At 37.2% G+C, this 21905-nt stretch overlaps 3 protein-coding genes across 3 annotated transcripts; 2 read left to right on the top strand and 1 right to left on the bottom strand.

The window, feature by feature from the left end:
* The first annotated feature begins 1560 nt into the window (after positions 1-1560).
* On the top strand, positions 1561-3880 carry LOC118436819 (protein SUPPRESSOR OF K(+) TRANSPORT GROWTH DEFECT 1-like). Its single transcript, XM_035855448.1, has 7 exons — positions 1561-1599; positions 1820-1981; positions 2071-2631; positions 2897-3074; positions 3128-3302; positions 3538-3652; positions 3716-3880. Exons 1-7 carry the CDS (start codon positions 1561-1563, stop codon positions 3878-3880), a joined length of 1395 nt encoding a protein of 464 aa, XP_035711341.1.
* A 2873-nt stretch (positions 3881-6753) lies between these two features.
* On the top strand, positions 6754-8338 carry LOC110854646. Its single transcript, XM_022103113.2, has 3 exons — positions 6754-6891; positions 6970-7188; positions 7689-8338. Exons 1-3 carry the CDS (start codon positions 6831-6833, stop codon positions 8228-8230), a joined length of 822 nt encoding a protein of 273 aa, XP_021958805.1. The 5' UTR covers positions 6754-6830; the 3' UTR covers positions 8231-8338.
* Positions 8339-15128: 6790 nt separating this feature from the next.
* On the bottom strand, positions 15129-17487 carry LOC110854522. Its single transcript, XM_022102959.2, has 4 exons — positions 17134-17487; positions 16500-16689; positions 15933-16229; positions 15129-15555 (listed from the first exon to the last, which is right to left on the bottom strand). The coding sequence occupies exons 1-4, from the start codon at positions 17404-17406 to the stop codon at positions 15248-15250; spliced, it is 1068 nt and encodes a 355-aa protein (XP_021958651.1). The 5' UTR covers positions 17407-17487; the 3' UTR covers positions 15129-15247.
* Positions 17488-21905: the final 4418 nt, after the last annotated feature.

Below are 21905 nucleotides of genomic sequence, written 5' to 3'. Positions count from 1 at the left end.
ATATCTGAATTATTTACCTCTTCATTTGCAGGATTGGGGGCTGCCACCATTGAAACTTTGGATTTGTTAACTTTTTCAAATATTTTTCTGAACAATGTTGCATCCTTGGTAGTTGGTAGTACAATATAACTTTGACTTGGCTTGGAAAGCAGTGGGCGGATTGACAACGCGTTCGTTAGACCCAGATCCAGAAGGAGAACTATCTTCTTTAATTGATTTATCTGATTGCACAGAAGAACGATCGGAAGTGGAACCTTTCGTATGTGTCTCAATACTTGAGTGTGATTGTGCATCGCTACTTCCTATGTCCCTCTCCCTGGTAAATCGAGTGTTTGACTTAAGACTTTCGGATTTCTCATTATGTTGTGATATATTTTTTGCTGATTTAGTTCTTGGGTTCATCGAACTAGTACTGGATTTTCCCTTATATTTTGAATCCTCATGAATTGTGAAGAGTGATTTCGTTCGTCCAAGTTTTTCCTTATAACTATCACTAAACTTGGTGGACGTTGTTTTGGACTTCTGATTTTTCTCTCCTTCATTCTCTGCAAGTTTTTGATGTCTTGCATTTCCAGATTTACGCGAAATATTTTGAAGGCTTTGGGATAAATTTTTAGAGATGTTGTGTTTTCTCTGGCTCCCCCCTGGTTCAAGAGTTTTTGACGACTGCTTTTGACTACGTCGATGGACCCTATCTGACCTTGTAGGAGATATGGACCTTTCTTCCTCCACCTGATCCTGATTGGATTCAGCTCTATTTCTCGCAGACGAGGTTTTTTTTGAAAACGCAAATTTATTTTCACTCATTTTCAGTTCTATGGATAAGACCACTATCAACCAAGACTTGCGTTAACTTTATTCCTTCCACGGTTTTCAGAATTTCATGAAAAAAGCTTGTAGCTTGAATAACTAGCCTGTATCTTCAGCGATTACGAAGAGTACTGTTTCTACTTCTCAATTCAAATGCAATTATATTCTGTACTAGAATTTATTAAATGCATGAAATGTACCCCTAAATATGCACTAATGCTTCAATTATAAATATAATCGAAACGAATTGTAAAACGACCGGACACAGACTTGAATCCATATGTGCTACATTCATTTGTTGTTGTATACATTACACCGACGGAGCAAAATTATTGGCCTGCCACAAATTATTCTTGCATGCAAAAATTTCATATGCATTCTACTCCACGTAGTTCTAGTCCAACATTAATGCAAAGTTTGCACATCTAGTTAAATGTAAATATATTTTGTTCTTATTCATAATTTCAATAACTCAAAGTGGAATGCATTCCGTTGCAGATAATGCATATGAAGTATATCCTATCTTATGTAACACATAAGGTTCCAAGCACGAGTATTTCAAAATGAAGTCACAAAAATATGAAACAGATTAATCGTGGGTATAGACAATTGCCTTGAATTTCATCGAGACAGTCTACTACGAATTATTACTTACACAGAGTATTTTCACTCGTGATTAAAGTTTAAGTAAACATATTTATTTGTGCGAATAAAAATTGAATTAAAGTCAGCATCACCAACAAAGTAAACATGGATTCTACATCTGAAGAAGATTGGAAAGAAATTGAGGTAAGGTTCAATATGTTATAACTTTGTGGTTCAATGCATGAATTCTTACGGCAATGCCCTTTTTTATTTTTTGCAAAAAATTAATATTCACTTAAGTACCAATAGTATATATGTATAGATAAATATGCAAAGTGCTGCATGTTTCTTTATGTATTTCAAAACTAATTCATGCATTTTGAGATATGGCTTTGCATGTAAATATGATTATTTATTACCCTAGGCATCTGCATCTTCGATAATAGAAGAAGCCAGACAATTAGCAAAAGATGAGCCTGCTGTAGCACTCGAAATGTATGAGAAGTGCATATCGGTGCTACTTAATCATGTGCGCGAACTTATCCATGAGAAAATGACCAATGCAAGTGCCTCTGACACATCCGAGGTAAATTAAAATATATTTCTATACAATATAGTTCTATACCTCCCATCTCTTAAGATATTTATCACTGCTAAATAAAAACTTAATTCTAGGATGACGTAATTATACTTGGTAATAGTACACCTTCCGGTTCGTGTACGTCGCCAGTCACCAATTGCAGCGATCAGGCCTCCAATATCTCCTGCGGAAATGATCAAGAATACGACGAAGGAGGAACTTTTACAGGAAAAGAAGTGGAGAAACCCTTGTCTTGGGAAAACTGCATCGGACATTTAGCAGCAAAGAAGGAATTAGAACAAGCAGTTGTCTGGCCACTGAAGCATCCATGGCTGTTTGAATCAAGAATTCGAAAACCCTACAGAGGAATATTACTATTTGGAGTTCCAGGCGTGGGGAAGACTTTACTAGTGGAAAAGGCTGCTTCACTGTCTGGGGCACAGTTTTTCAACATTCGGGGATCAGATATAAAATCGGAGTGGTATGGCCGGTCTGAAAATTTTATTAAGAACATTTTCAGCAAGGCCAGAGAACACCCTCTGTATTTTGGGAGGAGGGCTCCTCTTGTTGGAGGAGCCCAATGCTCAGATCATCCATCAGATCTATTGCATATCCTCTTACTTACACCGTATGACAGTGGCTATCTAGTTGCTCAGGTATAATCCCCATATCTATTGATGAGATATGGGGATCGAGAAACCATTTAAGGATAGTAAGACAGGAAGAGACGCCGGCTTGCCGTAAGCACCACCACTCACCCCTGCACTTACGGGGCCAGTCCCACTCCGCCTATCCTCTACCCACCACTGCCTATTCAATCTGAATGTATGCCCCTTTGGACGCGAATACTGCCACGGAAAGGCAGCATGCTCAGTCCATTCTACTGAGTGTCCAGCTACAATGTGTGTAACTGGCACCCAGGGAGGGCTGCCCCAGCTGCCGAGATATGAGGGATCGAACCATAGACCTTCCGAGTGCCGAAAGCCACCGGTTCTCACAGAGAACACCCTCTCAGTATCATCTTCATTGATGAGATTGACAGTGTGGGAGGCGCCCGGCATGGATCAGAGAGCAGAGCAAGTGACGGGACCCTCACTGAGTTGTTGCAGGAAATGAATGTCGTATCTGATCGCTCCTGCGTGGTTGTTATAGGGGCAACTAATTGTCCATCAAAGTTAGACAAAGCTCTACTGCGGAGATTGGAGAAGAAAATACATATCATGCCGGATGTGGACACAAGAGAGAATCTCATTAAATACTACTTGGAGGATACATTGCACACCTTGGTTCTAGCAGACTTTAAAAAACTTGCCTCTCTAACGGAAGGGTAATTAATATTGAAAACCAATTTTTAAGAAACATATGAGGTGCTCCTTGACCTCCCCCCCGTCCCGTAGTTCTTGGACACTAGCCCCTCGAACCACCCCATTCGATGTAAGGTAAACAAATGTGAGACAGGGTTACTGGGTCATAGAATAAGAGCCACGAGGTTAAGCTCCTCCTCACAACAAATAGAAGTGCATAACCGTGTGTTTAATACATGATATACATATGATTTACAGGTTCACTGGAAGCGATATCGTAACTCTACTAAAAAATGCATCATGGATATGTTTGCCTCCGTGTCATAATAAAGACGTGAATCAGAAGAATGCACACCTATTGCGAATTACAATGGTAATAAAATATGTCATCCGTTATGTTATTAATATATATAATGATTCATCATTTCGTACACAGGAACACATTATGCAGGCGAGGGCATTGTTTAAGCCATCAGTGAATTCACATATGACGAAGGAGATGAATCAGTTTGGTGGATTTACTGCCACGGAACCCAGTTATGTCGAACCTAACTTCAAATCAGCAAAAAAGATGTTACATGGCGTCCTGAGGATGTTTTGAGTTTGAAAATGATCTTGGCTGCATTCTTAATACTTAATTAATGAAATACTTATTGATGACATTCTCTTAGAATATGTATGGCTGACATGCTTTGTAGGATTTACTAAATCTAATCAGTAGTTAGTGCATTGAAGCGTAGTATATAATCCTAACAAGTGTTAGATGCACACAAATTTTTCCAATAAAGTTCTAAGCTTTAAAGTTGGAACCAAATAAAAGTTAAGGAGCTTAATTTTATTGAAATCATGGAAAGTATTCCCCTAATTCGTGACCTTGTGTCACAGTCAGGCCCTAAAATATCTCATGGATTCTACAGGATTTTTACGAAATGGCTCCCAGTTTTTTTGGTTTCAATGACTGCGTTTATGTCCGGTAAAGAATTTTATGGTACGTACAACAGCTTTATTTTGTTCCGATAATCTGGATTATTTTACATTTACATGTCGCAAGTTTCAAATGATTCGACACTAATCTGTAGAAAAATTATACCATGAATTACAATACTACAAACTACTAGCACGCCAATTTTATTAGCAAAAAAATTCTTCAAATAATTTCGTCAAAAATAAATTTATTGTTAATGTGCACAAATTTATAGCATACAGTATACTTGTAACTATACAGGAAGACCAATTGTCTGTCTGCATGGAAAGCATGGTGGGCTTGATTACGTCGAGGCATATTGTTACAATTCTGGAACTCATACGGCTACATACCGAAGTTTGTAACGGTTTTTTTTACTACTTGTACTCTCCTACATTATGTAATATGTATGAATTCAAACACAGACGTAATAAATTACAGACCCATTTGAAATAAGTCCTGGCGTGCTTCCTCTACACCCTGGGGTCGAGGTGAATCATCATCGAATATATAAATTTATTTGGATTCTACCTCTTGTCCAGGCCTTGATTTTATTACTGCCTGGTTGGATGTGGTCATGGATGGAAGATGGACGACTAGAAGATCTTTTGCCACCAGAAAATGCTAGTGAAGACATTCGAGAAGCATCAACATCTTCTACGGTGAAATTTCTCTCTATTTATAAAGGGACGGCTACATCATACTTTACATCCTACTTTTTCTGCCACTTGCTTCACTTATTATCACTTTTTATTTGTATTTGCATGTCAAACATGTTATTCAGAGGAGAATTTTTGTGGTATGGTCTATCAGTTTTCCAGCAAACAGAAGATAGCGTACTTCCAGTAGTCGACTCAATTTTTCCATTAACGACAAAGTGCACAATTCCTTCGGCCGGTCCATCAGGTAGTAGAGAGACAAACGATGCTATATGTCAAATGACATTAAACGACATTTATCGAGTTGCATTTTTCGCCCAATCCTGTTAACTTTAAGCGATTAGTCATCGCATTTACTGCTTCCCACGTACAAGGGCTAGTTGCTCCACATTAACTTTTTTATACAAAAAACTTTTTACAAACAAATTTTAAGTTCAATTTAAAAGCTTCAATATACCGTCTTGTTTAAAATTCCTGCATATGCAAATGTAATAAGGTCAATATATATAATTAGTATAGACAGCAAACCAGCAGCAATTTCCATAACCTTTATTAAACTTATTTAACACCTATTGTCAACACTGATAAACAATGTGTAATAATAAAACCTATCAGTACAGCTTTGTTCAGCCCGAACCAGGATTGATTTATAAATCCATGTTTGCCAGAATGCTACACTATTTTTCACTAATTCTTGCATTAACTAACGTTAGTTTGTGTAGTATTAATTGGCACCAAATACGACGAACAGTGTAGGCTGTTCCTATAAAATTTCGACATTCAACCCTCCTAAATTTTAATCATAATTTACTTTTCGACTCCACACTAAATTTTAGTTGAATATATAAACTCTTAGAAATGGGGGTGGGGGTGGATGGGGGTGGATGGGGGTGGCAGGGGGTGGGGGTGGGGGTGGAAGAGGGTGGGGGTGGGGGTGGATGAGGGTGGGGGTGGGGGTGGATGGGGGTGGGGGTGGGGGTGGATTTGATGGGGGTGGGGGTGGGTGAGGGTGGAAGTGGGGGTGGATGAGGGTGTTGGTGGGGGTGGATGGGGGTGGGGGTGGATTTGATGGGGGTGGGGGTGGATTTAGGTGGGGGTGGGGGTGGGGGTGGATTTGGGTGGGGGTGGGGGTGGATTTAGGTGGGGGTGGGGTGGATTTAGGTGGGGGTGGGGGTGGATTTAGGTGGGGGTGGGGGTGGATTTGGGTGGGGGTGGGGGTGGTTTTATAAATGCCGCTTTAAGACACAGCTAAAGAAAATATTTCATGTAGATATTTTGACACGAAGGAAAACATTAATAAAGTACTGTGGCCCAAAGAAGGCTTATTTTTCCAAATAATGCCAAATTTACCGAAAAGGGCCACCATGACGGACACAGACATTTCCGGATGAATTGGGAAAATGAGTATGTATGGGATGTGAACAAATATTAATATATGCGCGGTTTCAAAAATCATTTAGTTAATTAGCGTTTGTATGTAGATAATAATTTACGCAGGCTGGATTATGCATATCTACTTATATTATTTTTAACTTGATATTTAGGGAAACATGAGACGTCACAATATACATTGCAAATAAAACCATTGACGACTCGGTCAGTACATATTTTTTGAAAATTGGGGTAATGTTGTTAATCTCGATCGAATTGATAACATGCTTAACATTCTCGCATATTGATAAATAAATATGGATATGTATGTCTACAAGCTACATACATACATACGCGTGTCAAGTGATTCCAGACAATGAAACTATTGCGAAATTGAGATAAGTTACACAACCTGCTTGATAAATACTTAACCACACCTTAAACCACTTAAAAATTATATTTAGTATCATGGTACGCAGTTTGTGGCAGCATTGTCATCTCATCCGTGTAGTAGTACAAAAAATAATTGCTTAGTAAATTTCAGAAAATATTTAGCAATGACTATCCAGAAATATTTTGTTATCATCGCAGCAATAATTTGCCTCGATGGAATGAATGGTATTAAACAGTTTATTAAGAAACTATTAAATCTTGTAAATAATTCAAGAATTAAGTGACAATACATACATATTTTAGGTCAGGTTCCAATCCCGAATTTGGCATATGGCCCCGATCCAGCGCAGGTAATTGATGTGTACCTGCCATCCCTGGATTTGGGGAGGGTTTCCAAAGTGATCATTCTAATTCATGGGGGTGCCTGGGGTGGAGGACAGAAGGCGGATATGGCGGCGTGGGTCCCATTCTTACAGGCACTCCTGCCAGAATATTGCATCACGAATATGGAGTATCGACTAGGTTTGTGAAATTTTGAAGTGACGTGAGCCGCTTTTTGTGATCGTTTTGTCCGTCCGCTTACCTGTACGACCGTTCGTCGTTAAACAAGATACATATTTCTAAGATGCGTCAATATATGTAATCTAAGGTCGTTTTCGCCATTGCGTTTCAATTTTTAATCTCCTGATCGAGTCTGAACATAGGGTCGCTAAGGTCAAGGTCAAAGGTCGAACTCGAAGGTGACCCTGTGACTCGGTCAAAAGCTCAAGAATAACTTAATTTGTATATGTCGTCATTTTAAAGAAAATTTTGCCATAAATTCAAGTTCATCAATATTTTTTTTAACCGATCAACCCATGACCTTTACAACGAGGTTGAAGGTCCCAAACCACATACCGTTATTTTGCTGTGTAATTTTTCATTGTGCTATAGCGCATAACGCAACTTTTTTGCTAGATTAACACAGTTTATTTACATATTGTGTAGAAATTTATTTAAGGAATATTTCCCCAAATTTTTAGGAACTCGACAAAGTCCCGGATTTCCCAAGCAACTTGAAGACATTCACTTAGCCATTTCCTTCCTCAAATCCAGTTTCACCCAAAATGTGACCTTTGCCCTTTTTGGCGCCAGCGCGGGCGCCCACTTATCCATGCTCTACGGCTACTCGAGAGACAGCCAGACAAAGGATGTTAGAGCAGTTGTGAGTCTCGTAGGACCGGGCGATCTTACAGATCCGGGCTACACCGAAAACCCGCTGCTAGCCGACCTATTTCTGGACCTTGTTGGACCCTGCTATTACTCAGAATGCCCCCAACTGTACAACGCGACTAGCCCAACGGTTTATATTTCCCGCGATTCCACACCAACACTCGGCTTTTATGGAAATGTCGATCCCCTCGTGCCGATCAGTCAAGTGCCCTTGATTAGAGATAAACTGAATTCGTTCGGTGTCATTAATCAGTTCACGGTTTATTTGGGAGGACATGGCGATTGGGCGTGGGAATACACGCAAGATTTGCTGGTGCAAACGGCGATTTTTTTCACGATGCATTGGGTTTAACGAAGTAAAAATTATGCCAGTGCCTTCTTGTGGGTTTAATTATGCTTACATACACTCTAAAAAGTATATGTACAAGTATTTAATAAAACTTATGTAAATATTTATTTAGCATGCAGACTACATGAAAAGAAAACTTTTGCTTCATTTGATTTGGGTGGGTGTGGATTTATGTGTGGAATTATTAATGCCGAATTATTAGAGGCAAATAAGTAGCCATCTTAATTATCTAAAGAGCAAGTTACGACTATAACCAATACACAAATGATTATTTTATTCACCACGAAGCAATTTGAAACACACATATACGTATTTACGTATTGGCGAAATGTTACGGAATCAGTTACCATATCGAAATTCAAGCACCAATTAGTCGTCAAATGTCAGAGAAATTGGTCTCGTCCATGACCAATTATCGTAGACAGAAGCCTCCGATTAAAGCCAATCAGTTTCTCACATTTCTTCGTAAGCATTTCAGCAGGGTGTTGCAGAGAAACTTCTCATTCCTAAAATTGCTTTTTCAGTTAGAACAATCGTTTGGTTAGATTCGTGTAAAATTAGTTTTTTTGTGTGCGAATTACTTTATTGCTTTTCAAAGAAATAGGTGGTAGTAGAACTTTTCTTAATAAACAAGATTCTTAATATCTCTATCTTTGAGTATCACCAAAACTTGGTTTTGGTTACGTTTTCAGTTAAGAAATTCACATATTTTTTCAAAAATTTCTATTTGCCATATTAACGTTTTTTTGTAACGCGCAACATACATCGGAAATTAATTTTAAAAAACAAACTATGTGCCAACCTTACTTTCGTAAATGTGGACTGTGTGATTTTGAAAAAGAAAATTCCTAACACATTCACATATGCACCTTCACTCAAACACCCTGTTCAATTAAGAATAAAGTCACAAGTCTATTTCATATAAGTAATTTCCCAAATTGGTTAATGACAAGATTGATTATGTAGTTGATAATCTGAAATTCAGAACAATCCTCGCGACGCGTTAAGGACATTCGTGCAAATCAGCGATTTGCGAAATATTTCACCACCTGCAGAAATGTTTCTGTTCGAACAGTTCCTCCCATATTTCGAATATCTCTTTAAAATATGTTCAATTTTCAAGTTCACTAGAATTCATTCTACAAAAAACAAACTTACCATTAAAACGAATTTCTCTCGTCGTTCTAAATTAATCATGTTATCGAGTCGCATCTCATGCTACTTTTTTGCCGTGTTTCTAATCCTCAACGCGATTTATTTTAATATCACGGGGAAAATTAGACTTACCGAGAACGTGGTCAGTTCTTGTCTCACCTTCGTGTATGCTATAGTTTGCCTTTTTAAACTGTATGTGAATCTCGACGATGAGAATATGGTGAATTTGGTCAACTCCATAATTACAATGGAACGATTGTATAAAGACCCCAGGGGTAAGCATTTTACGGTAGTTTTTGTACAGGCTGGTTTAAATGTCAGTTTACAATGGACAATTTTTCATTGTGAACAATTCGTAAATTTCCAGTTACGGATTTGGGATTGAGATTTTTATTAATTTTTATCAAAACTTATGGAACACTGATGACAAAATTCTTAAAATGTTGAATTTTAGAGACAAAATTTCGGTAACTAATGGAGATTTGCGAATTTTTCTTATTGAAAAATTTTCCGTTGTAACCTGACATTTAAACCACCCTGTATGTACCCATGCACTCTCATAATTCCAGTATTAAACATTACCGAGCGAAACATACTTTTAATACCAAACGGTGGTACATACCCATACATAATTTTAACATTGAGAAATCCCGTTACTTTACCAAGTTTCAAACAGTGCATAAGAATTTTAAGCATAAATTTTATTGAAAAATTATTTGCCTTTCAAAATTTATAATTTCTTAAATAAGTTTTGTTCCCAGATAAACAAGATGCGGTCGAAAAATGGACCTTCTTTATAGCTCGGTTTACCCTTATGCAAATAATTATTGCCCTCCCCACCACAACCATTGTCCATCTATTTATATTCATTCTATTCCCTTGCCATGCACCCTTTCTGGGCTCGTTGTTCATTTCCAGTGATGGAATCTGCACGATACGCCAAAGTGCTTTCGTGTGGGGCTTAATTTCTGCAGTGCAGTGTATACTACTCTACGTCACCTTGGTCTTCGCCGCATTCGCGATTTGTTTCGTGTTTCTTTTGTCAATCGTGTGGATGCTACTTTTCCAGAGGAGGATGTTAAAGTCGTAAATGTTATAATGAGGGTATTAATTGTTTCTTCGTATCGCAAGTATTCTAAATACGTAGTAAAATAACTTGTCACATATGTAGATACTCCGTGCTGGTATTGATTTGGTAATAACTCCTTACCCGATTGGTAGGAAATTGTTCCTGAGTGGTAAATTTTTCATTACCACAACATTGCTGAAGGGTAATTCCCGTTAAGACTAGTGCCGGTAGAGTCACATACATATGTACTCCTGCCGGCAATGATTTAATACCAGTTTTCTAAGAGTGTATGTAAATACATACGACGGTTACGAGAATTTGTTTGGGGCACAAGATTTTGTCAACGAAAGAAAACGCGCTTTTTACGACGTTTAACCCCGTCTTTTCTCTTCGTAAAGTATTTTATTTTACGATACCGGGGATACGAAGAAATAACGAATGCCCTCAATATTCTACGTCCAGTTGTATGTTACTGCACCTAAAAAATAATGCTACCCGGTCGAAAAATAAATGCAGACGGAATTCTACATTAAGTAAAGTATAGAAAATTTAGGGATTCGCCGTCATGATACGTCATTAACAAATTGACATGTCAGAAATCTGTCCAATTTGTCAGGCAATTAAAATTTTTGACAAATATTACAAGTTAGACTCCCCATAAATTTCCCATTTGTCCGTCATATTGGGCTTGTGACAAATTGTTTAGTCAAATTGACAAATATGACGTTTTACAAATTCGACAAATTATATATCGGCTTGGCACGGATAAGCTCCACCCTTAACTAAATGAAGAACAACCTTAACTTTTTGTCAAGTCCTGGGTAACTTATCCAGGATTTAGCATTGCTTACTTTATATAGAATTGAGTTTCACTTAATTCTGTATTTCACAACTATTCGATTTACATTTGAAAAGGGTAACATTATTTTTAAGAGTGTTGCGGTGGAAGTACCTGCAAATATTTCATTACTAATAAATATTTAGGAATCCAACCAATATCAAGTCCTTCATCAAGAAATGCATTTCCCTTAAAATCTTGGAGGTCCGATTCAACGACAACTTCCGGTTCCGACTCCTCCCTACCTTCCTTTCTTTAGCGACCGTGGCCAACATTGTATTTCCCGTGGTCTTCCTCCTGTTAAGAAGTCAAATCTTGGGCAACCCTGGATTGTTGATGGTTCCAATTGTCTTCCTCCACTCTGCCCCAATCTACATGCTGGTGGGGACCCTGTCCGGAAAAGTGAACCAACTGTCGGAGAAATGTATGGCAAGAGTGTTATCACTTTCTACGGATAAGGTCTTGCTGCGTCGGTGTAAAGCAATTCCTCCGCTTCAGATAAGATTCGGTAGTAATTACATCGAAATGAAGACCCCTCTCGTTATGCTGAGCTTTTGTGTGGTGCAAATTGCTAACATGTTGATTTTGACGGGTCGGGTTTCGCATTAAGAGTGCTTATGTAAATACTGATATGAATAATCAATGTGCATAATTAATAGTAAATCAAAAGTTAAATTAAGCAGTCCTACCTGTAGCTAATGGCCTTTGCGTGCTTAAGTGCATTCATTGTATCAGCATTAAAACCATTTTTGCCGAAATAAACTGGACGAGTGCTTTTGAGGTTTGTTGTTTGGTCAAGAATTTGGCTTCTTTTTATTTCCTTTTAATAATCTAGCATTGCGTGCATATGTACACGAATATTTAGCCTATTTAAGACAAGAAATAATACCCATCAAGTCGACACCTTTCACACACCCGGGGCCACTGTCCACATATTTATGTACATAGCGTTAAAAGGGTTAAAAAATTTCATACGTATGTGTATATGTATGTAAATACTAAACATGCCTAAATCAATGCGTATTAATACATACACATTGAGGATATTCATTACTTCTTATTATTCCTACTATCGTACAATAGTTTACCAAGAAAAAACAAGGGGTCAAGTTTCGTAAAAATAGCAACCGTAATAACGTGACCTTTAACGACAAAACCTATCGACACTTACAAAATCTCGTAACCGTCATAAGTTATTTTGAGATGCGTAGAATGCTCAGGCTACGAAGGAATACCATCAAAGATGATGAACGTGGATGCATTTTTTTCACTTTACTCAAGGTTTATCGCATACCTGCATATTTACAAACATACATAGATCGCTCCCATGTACTTACATATTTAGTAACATTTTCAATCCTGTTAACTAAAGGACACATTTGCGACAAATTAATTGCCATTGTCGAATACCATCTAGTTAAACCTCTGTTCAAATAATTACAAAATACGAAGTGTATCTGACGAGTTATACGTAGATTGAGGACTACAGAAAGAAATCAAGTTACATACATATGTACATAAAATTTTATTCTTAACGAGTCGTCAGGACAGTTGCCCTCAAGAATGGAGAAAGCCTTATCCAACCCACTTGTGAGTTTATATTATTCTAACTTCGGGTAAATTATATGTATTAAATAAATATACATTAAACCTAGGTTAGGTATGTCGTATGTCTAATTGAGTATCGATAAATAAATATTTATCAATAAACATATTTTATTTCATGATTATTTATATGAAGAAAAGTAATTACTTGTGTAATTAATTATTTCGATACAAGTATATACATATGCAAGCATATGTATATACTTGGTGGAAATAAGTTATTAGTAATTAATTACCTACATTGTCAATTAATTTTGAGTAATAACTTTATTTATGTAGTAAAACTCAACCTTATACTTTTACAGATTCTCGAAAAAATACTAGCCTACACTCCCCTCAAAGAGGTTCGATTCGTATCCCACTTTTGGAACGATGTCGCCCTCTCCCAGGACCGATTAATGTTACGAATCCGAACAAAATACGGACAATTTGGGGCTTTCTGTTCTAACATGAATCCAAATTTGGGACGAAGTATTACTCTTCAAACGATACGAAGAGGTAATTATTTCCTTTGTCCGATCGATTTAGAAAATCTCTCCCATCTACAGAACACATGCGGGGAACAACTTCGCGAAATTAATTATATGGCCGTGACTGCGCAAACGCTTATCGACCTCGGCAAACTTTTGGATGACCCGACAAATTTTCAAAATTTGAAATATTTGCATTTAACCATTACCGACAGCGTTGCTAAAGGTTTTGGCAGTAAGGGAATTTTGGATTTTCAAATTCGCCCGCGACCAAGGCTGACGTCGATGAAGTTAGAAACAATGGGGGAAGTTAATACTTATCAAGGAAATTTGCTGAATTCTGCAGTTAATTTGGAGAGATTAGAACTGCAGGGAAATTGGTTGCCAAATCTGGCAATGAAGAGGAACCTTGTATGTAGCACTGAAATTTGTGGGATCTGCGAATTTTAGCTTGCAGAATTGTCCCAAATTTTTGCACAGGTTGCGAACTCATTTAAATTCCTGCACGTTGAGCAAATTGCATGCTGGAATCGTGGAAATGACGGCGTAATTGATATTAAATTACCGGTTATGCCAAATCTGCGAAAATTTGCGAATCTGAACATTGCCATTTTTCCTTGTCAACTTATAAACTTTTCGGGACAAAGGATGCAACAACTGAAATCGTTAGAATTGAGAAATCCGACCGACAACGGGTTAGGTGATATCGTTCGGAAAGGTGGTGATACACTGATTAATCCGGGAGTTACTAGGTTAACATTATACTCGGAAATTTCGCCTGATGTGGAAACTAAATTAAGAAGTCATTTTCCAAATTGTATATTTCATTTTGCAAATTATTTTCCTTCTTAATGGATATGTTTACTTTCTGAATATTCGTTATATTTAGAGGCCGTGCATAAATTAAGTAAAGCAAAAATTAGGATTTTCTTTACCCCCCCCCCACCCACCCTGCCCTCTACCGTTACATGTATCGCGTAGGTACTATATCATTGGAACCTTTAACCCCCGTTCCCCATTCTCACATTACATAATTTATGAACGGTACCTTAAGGGGCCTTTAAATTTTGAGGATATCATATACATAAATTTACCATAATAATTATTATGCTTGTTAAGCAGAGCTAGGAATTAACCGAGATTAACCAATGTGTTAATAAATGTCTAATTAATTAATAAATGTATAATCTTAATATTAATTTTAATCTCTGCAATGTCAATACATTGCTTAATCTCGATTAATTCAAAACTCTGTTGTTAAGTGGTTTTGCTAGTATGAAAAAATGTGTGGTCAGAGTATAAATATGTAATGGGATAACATGGAAGGAGAGGGGTCACTTCGAAGGGCCCAAGGTTAGACCTTTTTTAGCTACCTTGGATCCTTAGAAGTGCTAAAGGTGACCCCCGTCCTTCAATGTTATCTCACTACATATTTATATTCTGACTGAACATTTTTTGATACTAGCAAAACCACTTAACTAGCACTATAACTATTTTATCATCGGTGCAATTATTAGAGCAAATTATGACAAATATGTATTTGTTGAAGAATATGAAGTATCAAAGTTACATATAAAGTCCACTTTCTCTACCGAACTTATGTATTGGATTTGGGTACTATCATTCTACTTACATATCTATGTACCTATGTATGTTTAGATTTAAATACTTTATAAATAATTTTTAAACGTGTAAGGTTTAGAAGGGTAAAGATTGAATGACTTCAATAAATTCTCTATGTTTGTGTCTTTTGGTGCTAAAGAATTCTGAATATTGAGCATGTCTCTCTATTTAATAAGCATATAAAAATAAATATGTATTTAATAAAGAACCGATAATTACATAGTTTATTCCACTCTCACACACATACACAATTATTCCAGCTATGCCGAACCTATCTGCACGTTACAGACAGGTTTTCGATTTTCCACTTTACAATCATGACCAATACAGGGCGCCGAGTAGCACGGATTTACACATGTGTTCACCTTCTCAGGTTTCGTATAGGTTAATTGGCACACCAAGTGGGCTGGACAGTCTTCATCTGTGCCACATTTTCGGACACACTTTGTCTCAGGAAAACCGCCCTCGAGAAGTAATACTTTCTCAAATCCGGCGGCACAAACGCAAGCCTCTGTTTTTCCTTTCTTCTCACAAGTTGTACCCAGTTCCGGGCAAGATTTGGTACATGCTATTGGTAAATACAACAAAAATATTAGCAATCTATTGTCACTCCAATAAGTGGAGAGTAAATGTAGAATTCAGGTAAATTTTCAAAAGGGTAACATTATTTTTAAGAGTGCGCAAAAAATATGCAAAAAATGAGCTGCACTCTTAGAAATATTGTACAGTTCCATACATAGAAATAGATTTCGCAGTATTAAAATTGCTACCGCTTGGTATTAAAATTACACTGCTCCATAAGGCTTTGCTACAGATACGGTAAAACTTTAATACCGAGGTATTAGTAGACCGTGTTATTTATCAATACCACTTATGTATGTAGGTTGAGTTATTTGTTGTATTATTTTAACACCGGATTTCTAAGAGTGTAAGGAATAAACTCACCATCATCCAACCGTTTAACATTATATTCCGCAAAATACGTCCTATTCCTTAAGGACGCTAAACATAAATAAGTTCCTGGCTCGTAAGATTCCTCCGCATATGCGAATTTGACCCCTTCCCCGGGAACGACGTGGTACTTGAACTCCGCAAAATCTTCCATAGTTTCGCCATCCTTTTCAACTTTGACCAAACTTACGGTAGTGTTCGGGATGGACGAGAGGCACGGAAGGACGGCTTCCGTCTCATTAGTGAAATATACGTTGCCACCCCTCTGTCGGACGAAGGGATGCGAATTACCTGTCAAATTGATAGAAATGCATGGTGTTATTTTTCTTTGATAACTAATTCCAACGAATTTTAATACAATGTTAAAAATTTAGTCAGACAGGTATCGATAGGTGCCACCGATTAATATTAAAATTATGTATACCGTCTCTAAAAATTTGAAAAACGGAAATGGTAAAATTTTAATACCAACCAGTAGTAACTTTATTACCGAGAAGTCAATACCTGTCCGACTATTGCACACTTTTAACAGTGTATTATGCATAAAATATTTTTGCACACCTTCAACATAGATTGAAAAGGAGGATGTCAAATTGTTATTTTGCGATTTTCCACTGCACACAAATTTTCCAGTATGGTCACTCCTCAGTCCGGCAATGTCTTTCCGGATCCAATATTTTGGGATACACAATTCCCCGTTTTTCTCAGCACAGTCAGACGAACCTTGTCCTCCTGACAGGAAATTAAAATCCTGCAAAAATTATTTTTTTTCAAAATTAGTAGACATATTTACGTAATTACTGTTAAAAGTAATGATACACTCTTAGAAATAATTTTACCCGTTTGAAATCTGAATTAAGCAAACTATGTACACTAAACCGAGCACAAACTTTACTCTTTACACATCTAACTTTACCCTCGATTTGGTATAAATTCAGTTATTTAGAATTTATAATTAATTTAAAAAAATTAAACTTGTAACATTCCAATTAATCATAAACTCTTAAAAGTACTCTATTAAAACCGGTCAAGGTAGCGTTACTCTGGATTTAGCATACCTACATATTTAGGCAACTATTTAAATATAAAATTAAGAGTGCATTTATTTTCCGAAAGGATAACATTATTTTTAAGAGTGTACAAATGTGCTTTCTTTTCAAGTCCTAAATACATAATCATTGCCAAAATAACTTACCCCAACACCTTCAAACACAAGCGAAACTGGATATCGTGCCGAGCAAGTGACTTCCATTCCTTTCGAGTCGAACGGGTTGGCTGCAGACTTTTCTACAATTATTAAATCATTCTTCTCCGTTGTAAAATTTTCTGCCTTATTTGCAGGTGAATTAAGTAATTGGACACTAATTGTGGGGGCGGTTTGACTTGCACAAACTATTACCGGATAGGCGACACAGAAATAAGAAAAAATAGAAATAAGAAGACATCCCATTGATTTTTCTTGTCTCATTTTCGACAAAATTCCTTAAAAAGTATGGAAAGATTTATTAATCGCAATTCCTCTCTGATAGCTAGACAGAAATTAAATGAATAAATTTACTTAGGAGTGGATTATATTTATACACACCTGAAAAACCAGTAATTTCTTGGAAAGATGGCAAAATGGACACGTGTAAATAAATACTTATGCACATGCAAATATCCACACTAATAAAGTGGTAGTATGATCCCTGGCTGCCTGCCTGGCTGCCTGCCTGTCTGGGGAGCGATGCAAGTTGCCCAGTAGAGAAGACAAAGAAGGAAGCGGAGCAACTGCATACACTGCAATGCATGCATGAATGCATGCAGAACAATGCATGCACATGTACATGCTGCTACCCCACATACATACATGATGTATGATACACGACATCACTCATCATGATATACATTAATAGCTAATTAGTGGTTATCATGATAAGTGATCTTGATAAACACTATTAATTAATTATTTTAGTTTGAGAAACTCAACCCACAGCGAGTTGCATGTCAATTCGAATGTATTTTTGACCCTGAATCCAACGCCAATGGTTTTGACCTCCGAGCCCCCCGTGACCTTGCCGTGACCGTGGTATCCAAATATGGCTTATTCGTGATGTAGCATATCAATTCGAATGTATTTTTGACGCTGAATCGGAATCCGTCAATAGCTTGGCGTTAATTGTAGAAGATAACGGGGTTTATGGAACTTAACGGGAGTGTGATGCGTGGGAATATAAATGGTTAGCTCTGCAGTTACTCCCACGCGACGGAAATTTAAGTAATTAGCTATTCAACTACTCCCACAGGGGGAAATCAAATTGTACTGTGACCAGGTTAATTAAAATGCAGCATGACTTGGGCAAACCCTCACTCTGATGTATGTATGTGGTATGACAAAGTCTTCACTGGGAATTATTTAAAGTATAGTATGACGGATTTTTCGCTTTGGGCACACCCCCCACTGGAACCCTAGAACCCGGCCTTGGCCGGGCTATACGCTAGTTGCAAATAAATTGCTATGGTTCGTATCTCATTTTGTGACGTGTGCAGGCATTCCTGGAAAAACTGGTTCCAGTCTCATACGTATTTAACAAAGATGTTGTTGTATTTGACATCAGAATTGTGTTTGATGCATGAATTTCTTGCAATAATGATATCAACTACTTGGTAAATGGACAAGTTTTTCCAGGAATGGATACGTACACTCGTCACAAACACAACTGGCTGGAGTGTTGCATGAAACCTGTACAAAGGCAAAAATACATAAATCTCCATTAGTCACAAGGGCTTGGAATTTTTATTGATTGTTCATCTCTATTAAATACATACGTATCAATACTGGTGGAACATAATTTCAAAATTCTTCAAATTGCGAATTTCAGAGGTAAAACTTCAGTTACCAATGGAAACTTACATATTTTTCCCGTTGAAAAATTCTCCATTGTAGCGAGACATTTAAGCCCCTGATCATAATGTATCATGTATAAAATACGCATATATGTATATGTATATGTACATATGTATCTATGTACATATGTACACATATATGCACATATCTATGTAGGTATACACTTACATATGCTGCATAACAGTTAACTACATATAAGACAAGTAAAACGACAGTTTTGACATCTCAGTTTACGTCAACGTTTTGAAGAAAACTTTATTAATCGTTGAGCATAGTGTACTTTGCATGCATACATAAGTATGTACTTGTACGAATGCATGGGTTATCGGCTATATATTTACATATAGTTGACATGTATCGTCATCAAAAAATACTTATGGCACAAGCACAATAAAATTAATTATTCAGAAAATCTACACATTTCATACAAATTCGAAATTGACATATCACCCAACCAGCCATCAATCAGTGGACACTTATATTTGTATATGACGATCGTGATAAATTACATATTCATTCACTAAACGTCGTAAGTTTTACATTACTAAAGCAAGAATATTGCCGAGCTACATATGTAGTACTTAGCCTGACATTGTTCAACACTACACTTTCATCCAACGATTTCTAAATATCAGGAACGAATACATTCATAAAAATGAAATTCATATTCATAAATTTCCTCCGTGTTTTATTCTTCTACCCCACAAAATGTCACGCAACCAGTCTCAAAACAACATTATCCAACGTTTTGGCAGCATTTCAACACTGCTTCATCATAATTGAAGCCTTTCATAACAATTCATTACATAATAATACGACTCCCCCAAAACCTCCCCCTCTGTATGAGACACACCCAATTTCTCGCGGTTACCTGGCAAAAATTATAAATATTAAAGCGGATATAAAATTTAATCACGATCTCGGATTAGAGATAACCCCAAAGAAGAACGACATCCGGTTGAAGCACACCGCAAAGAATTCCTGTCTCGCATTCCTAATTCTGAATCCAGAACGCCCCTATTTCGGGGAGACCTTCCTCGACGTGACGGGACCAACACGAGCTCCTCTTCTAAATAAGACGGCACCTCCTCGAAAACTAACATTGATAAATCCTCTCCTTGACTTATTTTATCGACATTCTATTTCAGCAAAAGATGTTCCGGGCCATATTATTTTCCTGACTGAATCATCAACTTGGAAGAAATTTAAGGAAATTTTTGCCACCAATTACCCCGAAATGTTTTTGGTTTCGTATAACAAGATCCAGCCCACCTTGACCTTGTCATCATTCTGGCTTTCGAACACGTTCCACTCAAAAATGATGACTGGTCGGTGGCTGTCGTTGAATTGTGCGGGATTCTCAAACGTTTCAAGGTCCCCATGTCAAAACTTTGTTAATAAGGCATTGATGAATGTCTCCTCTTACAATAAATTCTATTGGGTGCCGTACCTGAAAACAGAACCGCGTTACCGACAAAATTCAAGCGTCATAAGATCAATTCAAAAATACTTGTCTCATCGGGACCCTGGGCACACAGAGTGGTACGAATTACTCGGAAAAGTAAGTATGGCTGCATACCTTACCCTCATTAATTCAATAAGGACTAAATATAGTATTCAGTTATTGTTCAACCAATTCATGAATGATATGTACGATAATATGTTTTCAAAATTTGTAAACGAATGAATGTCGAAGTAATATTTACTCCTTGTCACAAGATGGGTCTGAGATAAACTGAAGAACACATGAATATTTAAGATTCAATAATAAATACATACTCGGACCATAAGTGCCCGTACATGCACTTTTGGTGATAAATCAAAAATTATTAGAGCTATTTGCTAGAAATTTTTATGGATGAACAAGGCACTAATATTGTTTAGAAATCATAACTTAGTTTTCAAGATTTCGTCCAGGGGCCTTTATGCAAGACATAGCTCGTGACAGAAACTGCTCGCTCGCGGCACGCGCCATTTTCAGAACAAAAGGTTTTCAGACTTTTCGCCTTTCGAGACAAAGTTACATAGTAGAAAAAAATTGCCAGATATTTGCTCTACGGAACCCTGACATTCCATTTAGTATGCAGAGGTCAATCAGAAATTATCGCCCTGGATCTGACAGGAGCCAGTTGCATGGAAAATGCAAATCCCTGTTTTTTGCCGCAAAGGGTACAAGTTCAACCCAAGACTTATTTTCAGAGTTTCCAAAAGCTAATAGTTAATCTCATAGACTATGAACGCTTGGATAACCAACATTTGACTTTTCAAGATGCTCTGGTTGGCGACTATTCTGCAAAAATTGTCCAAAAATGGATTCGAACGAATTTTGAACGACTTTTTTCATCCCAGGAACGGTCCTCAGCATCTGTAGACCTTAGTCCTCTAAATTATGACCGGTGGCCAAAATTATAGATACAAGTATGTTCTAAATCTCACATAAGCGTGGATGGCCTGAAGTCATCCTAACGAAAGTGTGGAGCACTTATCTCATGAAAACGCTGCGTGCCGCGAGCGAGCAGTTTCTGTCACGAGTTATGTCTTGCGTATAAGCCCCTGGACGAAATCTTGAAAACTAAGTTATGATTTCTAAACAATATTAGTGCCTTGTCCTTCCATAAAAATTTCTAGCAAATAGCTCTAATACTTTCTGATTTATCACCAGAAATGCATGTACGGGCACTTATGGTCCGAGTATGTAAACAAATTATTAGGTACATACATATATGTATTTAATTATATTCACATTTCGAACAAATGAGTAACGCATGCATATTTTTTTCCAATTTTTAAATTGAATAATTAATATGGAATTAATAAATTATTTTTATTATTATTATATTTTTTGAACAGCTTGGTGTGGAAGACATTTTAAATCTATTGATTTTATCAGACACTGGATTCTTCACCTTTGGATCACCAGGACGGTACGAATTCGAACCTAAAAAGATATTTTCACTGTTTCAAACCGGGCCCTTTCACAAATTCAATTACACTATGTGGACCACTTCTTCGTACAATTTCCTCTCGTGCTATAACGTTAAAAGAAGTCCACCTGCCGTTTACACGTTTCCGTTTGACAC

Source organism: Folsomia candida, unplaced genomic scaffold (assembly GCF_002217175.1).
Source record: "Folsomia candida strain VU population unplaced genomic scaffold, ASM221717v1 Fcan01_Sc010, whole genome shotgun sequence".
In the NCBI taxonomy this organism is placed as follows: domain Eukaryota; kingdom Metazoa; phylum Arthropoda; class Collembola; order Entomobryomorpha; family Isotomidae; genus Folsomia; species Folsomia candida.
Note: the sequence above shows the minus strand (reverse complement) of the source record. Positions and strands in the feature narration are given on the sequence as shown.

Excerpts from the sequence above, each read along its gene's own strand:
- LOC110854646 (XM_022103113.2), top strand. The coding sequence starts at position 6,831 with ATGACTATCCAGAAATATTTTGTTATCATCGCAGCAATAATTTGCCTC. Across the intron at positions 6,892-6,969 it reads TTGCCTCGATGGAATGAATG|GTCAGGTTCCAATCCCGAAT; the intron begins GTATTAAACAGT and ends TACATATTTTAG. Across the intron at positions 7,189-7,688 it reads GAATATGGAGTATCGACTAG|GAACTCGACAAAGTCCCGGA; the intron begins GTTTGTGAAATT and ends CCAAATTTTTAG.
- LOC118436819 (XM_035855448.1), top strand. The coding sequence starts at position 1,561 with ATGGATTCTACATCTGAAGAAGATTGGAAAGAAATTGAG. Across the intron at positions 1,600-1,819 it reads AAGATTGGAAAGAAATTGAG|GCATCTGCATCTTCGATAAT; the intron begins GTAAGGTTCAAT and ends TTATTACCCTAG. Across the intron at positions 1,982-2,070 it reads GTGCCTCTGACACATCCGAG|GATGACGTAATTATACTTGG; the intron begins GTAAATTAAAAT and ends ACTTAATTCTAG.
- LOC110854522 (XM_022102959.2), bottom strand. The coding sequence starts at position 17,406 with ATGAGACAAGAAAAATCAATGGGATGTCTTCTTATTTCTATTTTTTCT. Across the intron at positions 16,690-17,133 it reads TTGTGTTTGAAGGTGTTGGG|GATTTTAATTTCCTGTCAGG; the intron begins GTAAGTTATTTT and ends TAATTTTTGCAG. Across the intron at positions 16,230-16,499 it reads CTTTTCAATCTATGTTGAAG|GTAATTCGCATCCCTTCGTC; the intron begins GTGTGCAAAAAT and ends TCAATTTGACAG.